The sequence below is a fragment of the Elephas maximus genome, chromosome X (assembly GCF_024166365.1).
Source record: "Elephas maximus indicus isolate mEleMax1 chromosome X, mEleMax1 primary haplotype, whole genome shotgun sequence".
NCBI classification, from domain to species: domain Eukaryota; kingdom Metazoa; phylum Chordata; class Mammalia; order Proboscidea; family Elephantidae; genus Elephas; species Elephas maximus.
The window spans coordinates 129,069,739-129,085,485 of NC_064846.1; the positions used below are offsets into that span (position 1 = coordinate 129,069,739).

Sequence of the window (15,747 nt, forward strand, 5' to 3'; positions counted from 1 at the left end):
GTCTATTCTCTCTGTATACGTGATTCACCCCCTCCAAATTTATGCTCCCTTTATCCCCACCAAACTATGTGCTGTGTACATACAAAGTACAAAACAGTAGTGTCTCAGTAGCAGAGATGAGATTTAAAAAAAATTAACATACACCACAATGATAACACTGAACTTGTTTCCCTTTCAAAAAATGCTGAAAACACTGAGGTTGATTTTTCCCACTACTGGCCAGGGAGACAGGCGGAGATAACAAGTAAAAGTCTTTATCAAGGTCCAAGGCTATTTGGTAGAAGTGACTTACTCCATGAGGTCAAAAGGCAAAGCTTTGGAAGGATGACGGGTAACTCCCTCAGAGTGCTAGGAGGCCCATTTTGGTGCGTGCCAACAAGTCAGACAGGGATGGAAACATCCAAGTGAGAAGTCTGACCTTGGTAATGGAAATGGTAGCAAGCTTAAGAAGCTTGGGCCAAAGACCTAGTACTATTTTTCTGGCGTTTATGGCCACCAGCAATCGCTGCTAAGCCACAGGCTAAGATCCCACCAATAAAAATATTAATTCTAAAAATAAAAAACAAATGACAAAGAAACAAGTTATTCTGCAATCCTTCTTGATTATTCATTTGCAAATGCCAACACAGTCAAGGAGTTCAGCCTCTAATCACCAGGAAAGAAATATTGAGAACTGGCCCATGTGGGTTTGATGGAGAATCTCCAGGACTCTGCGTCCTTCTGGAATTAAGTGTTATCTGTGAGTGTGTTAATTTTTTGGAGGGGTTATTTTTACAATAAATCTTAACTCTGAGAAATAAAGACTTGAAATATCACACCCCCAGCTATATATAAACACCATAACCATAACAATAAATACAACCTTATACATACTTGCTTGGGGCAAGGGGTTATAGGTCTTCATCTTATGGAGCACTGTCACCTCTAATATATCAGTCTGTGAATTTGCCTTCTCTGACTACAGTCTCCACTCTTTTCTACGTTTCCCATTTGTGCACACCCACCAACCCTGTCCTTCAATTTCCTAGCAAAGCGCATCCTGAATCCATCCATCCTAACCCAAGCTACCTTCATCTCTTGACTAGAAAAATGCAATAGCTGATAACTGGTCTCTCTGCTTATATTCTTGTTCCTCTTACAATCTGTCCTCTACACAGCAGCCAGAGTGTCATGTGTGATATTACCTTGATGCAATGGTCACTTCTAATAGCACGCAGGCTCTTCCAGAGGCCACAAAAACAGAAAGGCTCGAATCGCACGATGCATTAACACAATTTAAAATACACAGTGAAGAGCAAGGGGAAAGAGATGGGGGTAGTTTCACATATTTAGGACAGGGTCCAAGCTGGCAGAAGGACCATACTGCCTGAATCCTGGGCTGCACAATGGTCCTGTCTTTCTCTGCGCATAAGCCTTCCTCGCTGATGGTGTGGTTATGAGACCAGGGTTGAGGTTCAAGGAAGGAGGACCACAGACAGAAGGTGCCCTGTGCTAAGGGCACGCACTTGCTCTCTAGGAGACACGCAGGGACAAGTCTGCCTGGTCACAGCTAGCTATAGCTTGTTGTAAGTCTGCTAAACAGGTACGAGTTTCATTTGTGTTTCTTTCACAGAGGACACATGGGACCAGAATGGGTGTCACCAGTGAATGAGTGGCCGAATTAAGATTCATGAATATTTAGTGGTTCTTATATATTTAGTATGTCATGAATATTTAGAGCCCAGGTGCCTCATATATATTTAATATCTATTGAATATTAGGTATCTCTTGGTCTTCCATCCCTTTCTTTTTATGCTTAACTCTACTTACTTACTACCTGTTGTTGTTATTGTGTGGCATTGACTTGATTCCACTCATAGGGACCCTATAGGACAGGGTAGAACTGCCCCATAGCGTTTCCAAGGTTATGAATCTTTACAGAAGCAGACTGCCATATCTTTATCCTGTGGAGCAGCTGGTGGGCTTGAACTGTTGGCCTTTCAGTTAGCAACCGACTGTATAACCACTGAGCCACCACAGCTCCTTTTGCTTACTACCTACTTATCTTTATTTAAGACACCTTATGATTTCTAAGGAGCCCTAGTGGCACAGTGGTTAAGCACTCAGCTACTAATTGAAAGGTCAGTGATTCGAACTTACTAGCTCCTCTGCAGGAGAAAGTTGTGGCAGTCTGTATCAGTAAGATTTATAGCCTTGGAAACCCTATGGGGCACTTCCACTCTGTCCTACAGGGTAGCTATGAGTCGGAATCGACTCTATGGCAATGAGTATGTTTTTTTTTTTTTGCAGGGGGTGGTTTATGATTTCTGCCTATGTTGAACAAACTTTTTGTTCACTAACCAGCTATCTGGGCCTGAGCCAGATGCCTCCATATTGATACACCACAATGAGTTCGATGGGGAGGAACAGAGGAATTTGGGATCACCGGCCTCTGAGAATAAGGTTATAATGAGTCAGTGTCCAAAGGACTTCCTTCAGTGTTCATGAGACTTATTTTTTTAAAGAGTATATAGCTTCATGTGTCTGGTGCTCAGGATGATGAATTTGGAGTCAGCATTGCCAAGAAGTGTTTGCTCAGTGCCTGCTCTGTATGGGGCACTGTGCTGGATTTTGGGGGAAATGGACAAAAAAAAAAATAAGGCCCATAATACTCCAATCTTATGAAGCTTAAAAGTGAGCAGATTGGAGAGGGAAGGGAGCAAGGTGAATAGTCCAAGCGTTTTGTAATTTTTCAGGCTAGGAACCCAGAGGGTCCAATCCAGGGCAATGACAGAGGAAGAATTTTAGAGACATTTTGTTGACAGAGTTGATAGGCCCTAAGAGCCCTCGTGGCACAGTGGTTAAGAGCTCGGGTACTAGCCAAAAGGTTGGCAGTTCGAATCCACCAGCTGCTCCTTGGAAACCCTATGGGCAGTTCTACTCTGTCCTACAGGGTTGGTACAAGTCGGAATCGATTGGACAGCAGTGGGTTTGATTTTTTTTTGAGGGGGTGGTTAACCAGTGATTAAATATAGAGTGACTTGGATAAAGTTTTATTATTATTACAGTTATTATTATTATTTCCCTGGCCCCATCCAGTGAATCTTACTTTTATTAAACTATCCAAGAAGAATTGTGAAATGCAACCTGTATGAGTCTCTTAGAGAGACTTTTATTAAGGCTTTTCAGTTCTCTCAGTCTCTTGATTTCAAATCTCACATAGGCAGACTTCAGAGGCAAATTGAAGATAGTCATAATGATTTATTTGAAAATGATTTTTGTGTAAGTGGGAAGGAATGTTATTTGTAAAGACTCGGGAGGAAATAACCTTAAATTAACAAAAGACAATTCTAAAGTCTCTTTTGAAAACATCAGAATTTCTGATTGGCTCACTCTGGTCAGGACATTTCCCTGAGTGAATACACAGCTCAAGGGATATGTGCATAATACACAGTAATCATGATATTTAATGAGATTGAATTTGTCAGCAGAACAGAGATACCTGGAGGGCTATAGCAAATCCTGTGGAAAGCAAACAGGAATAACCACTCTATCATCAAGCTTTGTTTAGAGAGAAACCAGTCTCTCTTAAAGTACGTAATATTTGGCTGGTTTTGTGAGCCAGTGTCTCAGACCTTCCTGAGTGGGACAGGGTGGGCGGTGTTTCCTTCAGTTGTGTATTGAGTGGCCTGGGCCTGCTTTCTGTGCATCTGTGGGCCTGGGAAGCAGCTAGGGGTAAAGTTTAGAGGCTGGGCACTGATGGTATTTCAGTCATTCCCATAGAGTTTCAGTATTTTTCAAATGAGCTGGGAGGTCAGATGCACCTGTTTCTTCTGGACTTGACCCTTCAGAAATTAGTGTAACTGAGTGAATTATATCCTTCCTTTTTGTTGCCTCTACTGTCATGTACTTTATTTTAAGAGTAGGGAGAATTTGGAATAATCCAGGAACAAAAGAGGCATCTCTTAGCATGGTGCCAAAATAGTCATTCAGTCACAGGAAGCTTCTAATCAGAACAACATATTTTAATATTCAGGAATCCTTGTTGAGAGAAAGATTTGTATCTGCTATAAGTAAAGTAAGTCACTATCACACTTCAAGGCTTGCTTTCATTTCTTCCCAGGACATCACTCTCTTTTTGGTTAGATGTGTTGTAGAATTTATTGCTGTTCTGCTAATATGTGGTTAAAACAACATTAACACCAAGCCAAAAACATCAGAGGTTAATTCCAGAAGTTTTGTCTTGAATTGTCTAACAGAATAATTGTTGGTGAGATACTGCCAAGCCTAAACTAATCTATGCTAAAGAAGGGATAACAGTTAGACTCATGCCATGGTATTCTGGTGGGTTCTGTACCAGCCGTTCTCAGGGATGATCATCAGACTCTCTTGGCCTAGAGATTTCTAAATTTCGGATTCTGGGACTTGGTGTCAAGAACTAGCTTCCAGATGGTTCTTAGTTCATTTTGGTTAGGAACATCGATCTCCGTTAATGACATGTTTTGACCCCTCAGTATGGTAGTATTTCTTATACTTTTTCAAAAATATTCTGAAACAACTACCTGAATCAAGCAAATATAATTGCAAAATAGAATCGTACATTCATCCAGTGATTATTTTGGGTATATAATATATCTAGGCCCTACACCCCTTAGAGTGAAGAGGGAGTGATGGTAGGGTTGCCAGATAAAGTAGGACTCCCAGTTAAGTTTGAATTTCAGATAAACAACAAATAAGTTTTTAGTATAACTATATCCCAAATGTTGCATGCCAAATACTTATACTAAAAATTATTTAATTTTTATAAAAATGCAAATTTAACTCAGATTTTAGTTTATTAAAATTTGCCAATCCTAGGTGGTGGGCATTGGGGAGGGACCTGCCATTGAATGGAGCAGCTTAGAATTTAAGAGAGGAGGTAAGGTACTAGGCTGTAAAGAGAGGAACTTAGTGCATGGTGGCTGTACTATAAGTGTTTGTGAAAGGAAGAAAAGAAAGCAAGGAAGGAAGAAAGGAAAGAAGGGAGGGGGAGGGAGGAAGGAAGGGAGGAAGGGAAAATGGTAGACAATGCCAGCATCATAAATGGTGTCACAAAAGTGGAGGAAAAGGCGATATCTACTAGAGAAAAAGGCATTTGAGTGGTACTTTGAAGGTTTGTCCAGATAGAGGTGGAAGAGAAAGAGCAGTCAAAAGGAACAGCATGAGATAAACAGGTGGGAAGTGGTAGGGTGAGTTGTTGGAACGTATTTGGGGAGCAGAGCATGGAGTGTGTAAGGAAACTAGGCAAGAGGCTGTAATACAGAAGATATTAAAAAAAAAACAAAACAACGGAGGATATTAAAAAATTTTTTTTTAGAGCACCTAAAATGCTCTCATTTTGGTGCTGATCCGTGGCTTAGGGGGAAATACCTAGGGTTATTGTTTCTTACTCTTATAATTGGAACTGTGAATTTTTTATTCTTTTGCTATAAGGTAGGTGCCAAGTTATCATAGAAAAAAAAAGTTATTTCTATGAAACCAAAACTCCAATGTTGTAGAAAAATAAAAATGGAATAGTCATTTTAGTGAAGGAATAATGGTGTACACAAGAGGAGAAGATGCTATTTCATGTCTGATCAAGTTAAGGGTCTTAATATTTTCAGGATACAAACTTAGGAGACATGATGACAAGTGGCAATTCCAGTTGTATGTTCATTCACCTGGAAATACCTGCGTCTAGACTTGGATGTACCCTAGGTCTGCAATGTTACTAAAATGAAATAAACATACTCAAAATTAAGATAGAGTAAGTTTGGATCTTAATTCTGGAAGGTGCATTCCTAAAAACTAAATTTAGTGGTATGAGCCAAGATCTAAGTCAAGTCCCAACTGAATGAAATGTAAACACATTAAACATAAATGGATATATAGTTACTTTGATCTAAACCATAGGGAAATGTTAGAAAGTTAACAGCTTGCAGAGTATGATCAGATACTTTTAAAAAGGAAGAGAGATGTAAAATATGAAGATATGGAAGAGTTTGAAAGCAGTCACTTGATGCCTATATATCTCCCCAAATTGTCGTTATAGGGCAGTTAAAAAGATAAACATCTGAAAATTCACAGGGCAGATATGGTGCTTTTGTTGTTTTTCCATTTTTAACATTATTTTTATTTATATACCTTGATGATCTCAGCTGCTCTTTAATGTGTGCCAAAGACATGGCATCCTGCTGGTGGAGTTTCTGCCATTTGTCATAGGAGACTGTAAGCACACAAATATCACTAAATAGAAATTTTGATCCCCAAAGGACACAGTTGAGAGATCCCACGAATATATTATTGAAACCTGTCATATGCAACTGTACATTTCAAGTGGTCCACATTAGTTTTCTTATTAACATGGAATTGTGGCTTTGCATTTCTCATTATTCAAATTTCCTTGTTTAGTATTAGTCCTGGCTTCTCTTTCCACCCCATGGATGGCCAAGACTTTTTTTTGGTACCACGAAGAGCTTTCCTGGCCTCTTCTGAGAACCTTCTAGTAAGACAAGTGTGGGGCTCAGATAAGAAAGAGTGTGGGGGTCTGAGATATGCAAATTCCTGGCAGGGGATGGCAGTTCAGTGGGGCTGGCCCTGGACGAGGGGTTGCTGCTGCTGGCAAGTAAGCCCTGGCTAGAAATTTACTATCAGAGAAAGAAGAGAGGCTGTTTTTTTTAGAAAAGCAACTCCATCTATCTCCTTTTCACAGTGACTGGCAGCTCTTCTACCCATTTCTATCCTGTTTGCCTCTGACTGTCTCTTCTTATCTTCATTTGAGTTATTTGAGGCTACAATACAGTGAGACACAGTTCAGTGGAAACTGGAAAGTAGGGTATATTTAGTTATGAGTCTGAAAACCCAAAATCAAGATCTATTTCTGCCATTTATTAGGGTGTGACTTGGGGCACGTCACTTAACCACTCTGAGCACTGGTTTTCTCATTCATAAACTGAATAGATTATGTGTATTACATGCCTCATCGGATTATTGAGGCTTGCATGAGAAAATGTATGTGAAGGCACATCCTAGGCTAAGATGATGATGATGAGTATTATTTAAAGGCCCAGCGGGTTGGCCAGTTTTCCCTCCTCGGAAATGTAGGATTCCTATACAAAACCTTACTGAACAGAAATCAGCACTAACTTACTTATTCGAATTTTTGTAATGAAGTACAAATGTAAGATAGATGGAATTCCTGAAGAAGCTCCTGGCTGTGGAATAAATCTGTATTTTAAGAACTGTCACAATGTAAGCATTTTTAAAGAGGTATACGATGGTTCCTGAAAATACCTGAAATGCTCATCCTTTTATAGATGTTTAAGTATGCAGTTTGTTCTAAATGTCTAATCTTGAATGGTTAAATAATTTGCATTCTGTTTTCAGTGGCATGAATTAAAGGCTAATTGTGGTATAATTTTTTGCAGTAAAATTATATCATCTTTTATGTAGTACATTTGAAAATATTCTAGACCAGTTCTAATTTTATAGTTTTATTATTTTAATTTAATGTACCAAGTAATTAAAAATTGCTACAAAGAAAAGAAGATGAAAATGATTTTAGTTAATTTCCCCTCAACAGAATGAGAAGATGATAAGTAGAATAATGGAACAGAGCCCAGCACAGTCCTGGCACGTAAAGATATTCATTAAATGCTCCTTAATGAATAAAGAATGTATAATTTCTGAGTATTTCTAGACTTTGGGAAAAGGCACCATTCTCAGTGCTATATAAAATACGAAGAAGAGAGGTTGACATCTTTATACTAAATTACCTCCATACAGAGGTCATATAAGCCAAATTTTATCAAAGCACTGATTCCTGGTTTTTCCTGTTTCCCTTCTTTCCTTTTCTCTTCGCTCTTGGAGTAGATTTTCAGGACTAAGTCAGTTACGGGTGTTGACAGTTCTCAAGGGGTATCTTGCATTTCTGTACCTCTTGCGAGCAGAGGCACTGACTGCTCTTTCTTCTGAACTCTCTGTTCAAAGGTTAGCAGATAACCTCGGGATATAGAGATAGTCTCTCCTCTGGAGCAGAGTGCAGGTTTGCTTATAGCCTTGGAAGATGGAAACAGTGTCTTTCTCCAGAATAGAGGGCAGATGTGCTTACCGTGCAATATAATGAAGATAATGTCTCCCTCCAGGGCAAAGGGCAGGCATGCTTGTTGCCCATTATAAAAGATTCGGGTCCCCTAAGCTTAGGATTCCTCTCCTGTAATATAATTCACTGTGTGTGCAGGTGTTACCTGACCCTTATTGCGTCACCCTGTGGGAACTGGGCCTCAAAGAACTGGTGCAGAAAATGCTGATATTATGGCTACTGTTGTTGCTGCGAGTAATAAACTGTCCCTTGTCTATGACCAAAGCATCTCATGTCGTCTACCAGCATTCATAAAACTGTCCAGGCTAACTTGTAAGCTTGTAGGTAGGATACAGTCACAGACCCTATACAATTCTTGACAATAGGTTTCAGCAACATTTGTGTAACTTGGCTGATATGTTGCGGTATAGTTAGTACACTCATCTGAGCACCATTGCTGAATCAATTCTGACTCATAGCGACCCTGTAGGACAGGGTAGAACTGCCCTATACAGTTCCCATGGAGTGCCTGGTGGATTCGAACTGCTGACCTCTTGGTTAGCAGCCGTAGCTCTTAACCACTATGCCACCAGTGTTTCCTCATCTAAGCAAAATGGCTAACCACCATTTTCATTATAACTGGGGATCCTAAAGTCCAAATTCTCAGAGGAGAAGTGAACAGGCATCATAGGATTGGAAGAATAAGATAGAATCAAACCCAGGACCTATGGCCCAGATTACTGACTAAAAATATAAAGCCTCTGATAGCCCTCACTTGGCAATGGTGGTGAGTAGAGGTGGACAGAGGCTATGGAGGGAGAAACAGGAAGAAGAAATTGGTAGAGGAAAGAAGATTCCATGAGGCTTCAAAGCAGCCATCAGCTCTTTTGAGCCAGAAATATACATTTTTGTGAGCAGCCTGCTTTGGGGCCTTAATGCCTTGTTTACTGTGGTCACATTGAGTGCTGGTGGCTGAAAGTAAGCATGCTCGTTCTGGAGAAAGACCTGATAGCAGCATCCAGCTCGCTGGGTAACTCTGCTTATCCTCCCCGCCCCAACACTATACTTTCCTAGAATCACTTAGGTAACTCTAACAACATGCAGGGCCTCAGAAATATCAACACCTATGCTCCCTCTGACTGCCTTATGGTTTGATTGTACTAGTGCTGCCTCTAAGGATGAGCCAGCATTTAGGGTCATTATGGAGATGTGCTGTAACCTCTTACTGGTTAGCCACCTGATGAAGCAATTTTATTCTGTTTTATGCCATAGGGCCTTTTATCCGGCGTCATCGGATTTGTCTTCCACCTCCTGATGAAGATCAGTTTTATACTGTGTATCATTTCAATATCAACATAGACATTGTCTTTTATGGCTGGACGTTCAAGATTTATGACTGTGATGCATTCACAAAAAACTTTTTGAGGAAAATAGGAGTCAAATTAAACCTACCGGGAAAGTGCCCTGAAGATCCTTATATGAAAGCACGGAAAGAGGTAAGAAACTTATATATTTGTAAGTTCTGGCCTTCAGGATGAAAAGCCCTTTGGAAGGTCATTAAAGGGTATTGGTACTCCTGAGGCAAGTGTGAAAGAGCTTTGGGGGCCATAGTTACTCTATGTCCTGCTCTCCTTTGGGCTGGAGGAAAGGCTCAGAACAGGCATGACTCCCTCACTCTCCCTCCCATCCCCCCATGGAGAGTCTCCCAGGCAGTAGGAGTCTTCAGAGCCACTGAAGTGGGACAATTTCTAGGAGTCCAGGATGGGCTTTGCAGTCAAGGACAGTGTCAGATTGGGCTGACACTTGCCTTGGCTTGTCTTTTCTCATTTTAGTTGCATAGATCCTGACTCTGGAAAATCTTTCTGTCTTATGACTGATTTATTGAACCAAACCTGGAGTAAACCTTTTCCTTCTTCCTTGAGACTCCTTGCTTCTCTTATGGTGGCACTGGATGCAGAGGTGGTCTGGAGGAACGAGGAGGGACATGATCCTGATGTGTCCCCATTATAAAAGGATGCTTTGTCTTCAAAGGCTGACCCCAGTTAATGTAGAGAGGAGAGAATCAGTATCATTAGTATTATTGTTGTCTTTTGAACATTTTTGAATAATCTCTTGGCCCAAATTTTATGTTACAGAAGAAGAATCTGAATACCAGAAAGGTAAAGTGTCATTTGGAAACACACAGTTATTCGGTCTCCTTGCTCAGACTTGAACTCAAATCTCTTGATTTTTATCCTGATTTTCGTTATTGTCATTTGTCTCCCTTTATATTGAAATATGATTACATATAGTAAAAGGCACAGAAATTAAGCGTACAATTGGATGAGTCTTGAAAAATGCATATATCCGTGTAACCCACACCCAAGTCAAGATACAGAACATTTGCGTCCTCCCAGAAAGTTCCCTCATGCCTCCTCCAATGAATCCCTCTCCTCACCTAGGGGTAACCACTGTTCACATTTCTATGCCCATAGATTAGTTTTGTTTGATTCTTATGGTTTTCAAGCTTTGTAATTCATTTCCTTGCAAAAAGAGAACTTAAAAAATTTAGAATAAAATTCTCCTTTGATTCTGCTTTGATCTCTTGTTGAAAGCTGCATGTAGGATCATTCGTCTCTTACTGCCTCCTAGCCCTGGCAGAATTATTCTTTAATGTTGCAGGCATACAGCCCTACTTAGAAACATATATTATTGATCCTGGAATACCTGAAGTGAAATCCCTGTGGCATTATACCTATGAGTATTGGTGTGCAGGATGATTTTGGTTTAGATTTGTTTATATTTTCTCCAAATGCCCTGGATGAAAAAGCCTATGTAAATACAAAGTCTTTAGAACCAGCAGAGAGAACCTAAGTGAAATGAGTCCATATGAATTACTGTCCTTTGCATATGGCTGTACTCATTAACAGTTGGTATGACATGATAGTGATTTTGAATGATGATGCATATATGAAATGCATAGAGCACTGTGGTATTTCATAGTTTTCTAAAGAAAAAATTTTATTTTGTCCCAGGAATTGAGAATAAGTACCAATAACATCCAAGAAGTGTTTTAAATAATTTCCTTTCAGATGGGGAGAATCATTTTAGCATTTATTTCCTTAGGGAGAAAACCCTTCAATAAATACAGGAATCTATGGAAAATTAGGAGTTTAATAGGAGGCTTTTATATTGACTTTTGTGCATTTACTTCTCCAGTGTTTACTGCCTTGAAATATAAAGTTAAAATTAAGCAATTTAACTTAAACCGAAAAGAGTCCCAATGGTGTTATGTAATCAATAATGTATTTCATAGAGCCTTATAATGCCAAAGAAGCATTTTTCAAATGATGGAAATAGAGGCCCTAAAATTTCCTTTTCATACGATAAGACTGAGGAGACTTGGTCTCTCCCATCTTTGAGCAAGACTGAACCTAGACTGTGCTGGACAGTTACGAAATTTCAAGAATTTCCCAATAAGATTGCATAATGCAAATTGGGGGTATACATCTTCCTTTCCAGTGAACGCTTCCTTGTATAACAATCTTACTTAGCTAAAGTCAGGTAGAATGGGAGCGGTTTTGCTCTAAGACTGGGCCGTGAATATGTAAAGAGAAGAAAGAGATGAGCCATGAAGACAGCTGGGCTACTGGTTCCTGGGGCAGAGGATGAAGTCCAGGCAAAAGTTCTGTACTGACCTGAAAGTTCTCCATTTTGCTCTACTCAGGTTTCCCTTGGGCTTTTGTATCCTCAATATCTCAAACTTTTTGAGCAAAATAAAACCTTGAATATATTTCTTCCCTTTTACCTTCACGAAAACCTTGGAATGAGTGAGAAGGATATATAGAAGACAAATGATGTTTTTAGTTGAGATAAAATTAACATAGAGTCAAATGCAAAAATCTTAAGTGATCAATGACTTGGAAAATATAAACAACTGAGTAACCAACATGAAAATCAAGATATAGAATATTTCCATCACCCCAGAAAATTCCCTTGCCCCCTTTCCAGTTAATCCTCTGTCCAGAGGCCATTACTATTCTAATTTCTATCACCATAGATTAGCTTTGCTTGTTCTTAAATAAGAATTTTAAGTCTTCAACTGAGAAAAGTCAGTTTTTAAAAATACTGCAGATGTATACTAAAATAATGTTTCATTTAAAAAGCTTCCTAACATTGTCTGTATTTTTATGGTTAAAACTGGTTATATGTACATATACGTGTGTGTCAGAAAAAAAAAGTCATAAATAGTCAGTTGAAATTTTAAAAAACACAACAGAATCGTCTATAGAAAAGATATCTTTATGTCATTTGATTGCTTGCATCCCAGAAGTGGTTATGCAAAACCCAGAACTATTATTTACCTTTTCTCCATTTGCAGATGCTAGACCGCTTGAAGCCCTTACGTCCTTATCAGTCCTTCAACACCCTGAAACAGTTCCTTGAGCATGACAGGCAGGTTTTGCGTTTCTTCTGCCTGTGGGATGACACAGTTTCGATGTTTGGGGACCGTAGAGAACTTGTCCTGCGTTACTTTTTGACTGATGATACCATTGAAATCAGAGAATCGATGCTGAAAAACTCAGGCCGGGATGCTACGTTATTCTTCCTCCGGAGGGGGAAGCTACCCAAGGTGAACAGTGGACACAGCCACTTTCTGAGTTTGCTTGTGGGCTGAAAGACTCAAATCCCTGTGTGATATGTCATGTGTTATGAATATGTGATGGCAGTTGTGTGAGTGCAATTGTTTAGAAAACTTTAATTTTGTGTCTGGGTAGTACAAAGAGTTAAGTGCTTGACTGCAAACTGAAAGGTTGGTGGTTTGAACCCACCCAGAGGCACCTCGGAAGGAAAAGCCTGAAGATGTGTTTCCGTAAGGTCGCAGCCTTAAAAACCCTATGGAATGCAGTTCTACGCTGCACACGTGGGGTAACCATTAGCCAGAATCAACTTGATGGCAGCTGGTTTGTTTTTTATTAATATAAATGCGTGAAAGTAATGCAGAAGATATGACAAATTGGAGATGGAACATTCTGGGCTTAAGGCGAGTAAAGGAAAAAGTCAAATGCAAGAGAAAGTGCCTACTCATCATTGAGTTTATATATATCAGTCTTAACAAGGAAAATGCATCCCTAGTAAAAGAATTGCTCATGACTTTGGATTGGGGTGCTGGCATTTGGCTCCTGTAGCCTACTGAGGAGATCCCATGTGTTGGTCAGTGTTACAAACGCATGCACAAATACACACACATGCATGCACACACACAGGAATGGCTTCTGAGTGTAGCAACCAGTCCCCAACTAGCCACTGGCTAATAGCAATGACAGATTTTACAATTTGTTTACTATTTATTAAAAAGAATTGTTGGATTGATTTCTCCAAATATTTATGGCCACATGAGAGCTAATGTAATTTAGATGCCATAGAAATGGCACAGAGACAGAAGACCTGGGTTAGAGTTCTGGGTCTGCCACTTAATAGCTGTGTGACCTTGGGCAAACAACTTAACCTCTCTGAGCCTATTTTCCCATCTCTAAAATGCCATTTACAATGCCTTCCTCCTGAGCTAATTGTAGGGGTTGAATGAGGTAGTATACTTAAAAAACACCATATAAGGACCTATAAACACCTCTAAGGACACATAAAAATATAAAAGTTTTTTCGCAATTCTATGTTATGTTTTAGTTCTCGTGTGGATAACGTATTTTTTTTTTTACATAATTCTTAGTGCTACTGAAAAGGTTGTCACTCTCATTTCTGATGCAAACAACCACTGGCCATTTGGTTGTCACCGGAGGCTCTCCCAGATTCTCTGAGCCCACCGCCAGAAGTCCTGCTGTGTTGCTTGGGGGCCGGGGGGAGGCAGCATTTGTCCCAGAAGGGGCTCTGGGACATGCATAGCAGATGGCCAGGAGGTGCCACGGAAGTCTTTTTTAAAATTGGCTTTGAAAAAGAGGCTAAATATAAAATAACGACACACCTGACATTTGCAGTGTGCCTTCACATAAATCGCCTCATTTTACTCATTCATTCAACAAATAGTGAGTGCTAACTGTGCCAGCTCTGGGGTTACAGTGTTGAAGAAAATGGATTACGCCCTCCTTCACAGAGCGTAGATTCTTGTGGAGGAGAGACACAATAGAAATGGGTGTTGCCTTGACACACAACATCTTTTGAGAAAGGAACGAGAAAGTACTATTGTTGCAGTTAAACAGATGAAGAGACTGACATTCTGGGAAGAATAAATACTTGGCTCCAAATGATGTAGTTATTAATGGTGAAGAGAGAGCTTTTGTCCAAGTTTACTGTTCTTCTACCTTCTGTGACTGACTTACACCGCACTCACTATAAAATTTATGCATTTAAACTTACATTTATGCCACATATATCAGGGATGATTCAGATCGCTCATCTGAATGTGGTAAACTGATCACTTTCAATTTATAGAAATTAATTAAGATGTTTCCCACAGCTCACACAACTGCTTAGACCACTTCCAAGGCATGAAGGATTTGCTCCAGGCCACCGTTTCTGTGAGAGACTGACCCCAGTCTACTGCTCTTTCCTCCTCACCACACAGCCTCTCTTGGCCACCAAGTACTTGCTGAACTCAGGGTCAGGCAGGAGTCTAAGCAGAATAAAGAAAAGAAGGCAAGACCCAAGTTATTCCTCAGGGAGTTTTGTAGTTTAGTGAAGAGAAAAGGTGACTTCTGATAAAGCAATTAAAGAACTGCAAAAAATGGTTTAGCCCTGTGAGGAGTGCATTTGAGGTTTGGGTTGGGTACAGGCCAATAGGATGGGAAGGGCAAGGGGGTAAGATGGAGCTTTATCAGGCTCTTGAAGGATGGGTGGAGTGTAGGCCGGCCTATAGGGGGTGTGAAAGCATAGAGAGAGGTGGATGGAATGTCTGTCTTCCTTCGGCTGACAGAAAAGCCATGCAACGCGTATTTCCCACTTGAGCCCTTGAACAGTGCCATCTTTGTAGCTATAGGCTATCTATCACATGTTTTGATTTTGTCTTCCAGTATGGCCCACCTGGAGTCTATCAACCGGGCCAGATAACAGATCAGGCAGTTCTCAATGTGTATGGGGGCTTCTCAGTGAACCGAGTATATGGCTACCTGATGGATAGATACGAGGTGAGGAACCTCATATTTTATTGATGTTTTCCATTGTGATTCTTTGGAACCTGAACTGTAGGGTGAGGTACATATTTGTTTCTTGTGAGATTGATTGTGAATGGAATCTATGAAAAAAAAAAACCCATAAATATATGCATTGCACTATTTATCATTGAGTAAATATACTTAAATGCATAAATCAGTATATTCATTGCATTGCTATTTGCAAAAACTGCATTGCAAAAAAGTTTTAAAATGTCAACATTGCCTGCTTTTTTATTTGATTTCAAAGATTTAGTTATAAATGATATAATTGAGGGTTTTTTTTAATTTTATTTTTCCTTTGGGAAGGGGTGCCCTGTTCCTTGCAGGATCTGTGGTACCAATGCTGTGTTCCTTTTTTTTTTTTTTTTAGTTAGGAAAATTAGACCAGGAGTTTTACAAAGATAGTGACCTGGTCCTAGGAACCACCATCAATGCGTGGGGAAGAAAAGTGCTCCTTTGCGACTGTGATGAATTTACGAAGTGTTATTATAAGAATAAATACGGAGTTGGTAAGTGTTACGAATG

At 39.8% G+C, this 15,747-nt stretch overlaps 1 protein-coding gene across 1 annotated transcript in view; it reads left to right on the top strand.

Moving 5' to 3' along the window:
• Window positions 1-15,747, top strand: part of EFHC2 (EF-hand domain containing 2) — a 230,156-nt gene that overhangs the window by 71,241 nt on the left and 143,168 nt on the right. Inside the window, exons 4-7 of the mRNA XM_049871277.1 lie at window positions 9,350-9,573; window positions 12,438-12,689; window positions 15,082-15,195; window positions 15,593-15,731. Of these exons, the coding sequence (XP_049727234.1) occupies window positions 9,350-9,573; window positions 12,438-12,689; window positions 15,082-15,195; window positions 15,593-15,731 (729 nt within the window). The remainder of the gene's footprint in view (window positions 1-9,349; window positions 9,574-12,437; window positions 12,690-15,081; window positions 15,196-15,592; window positions 15,732-15,747) is intronic.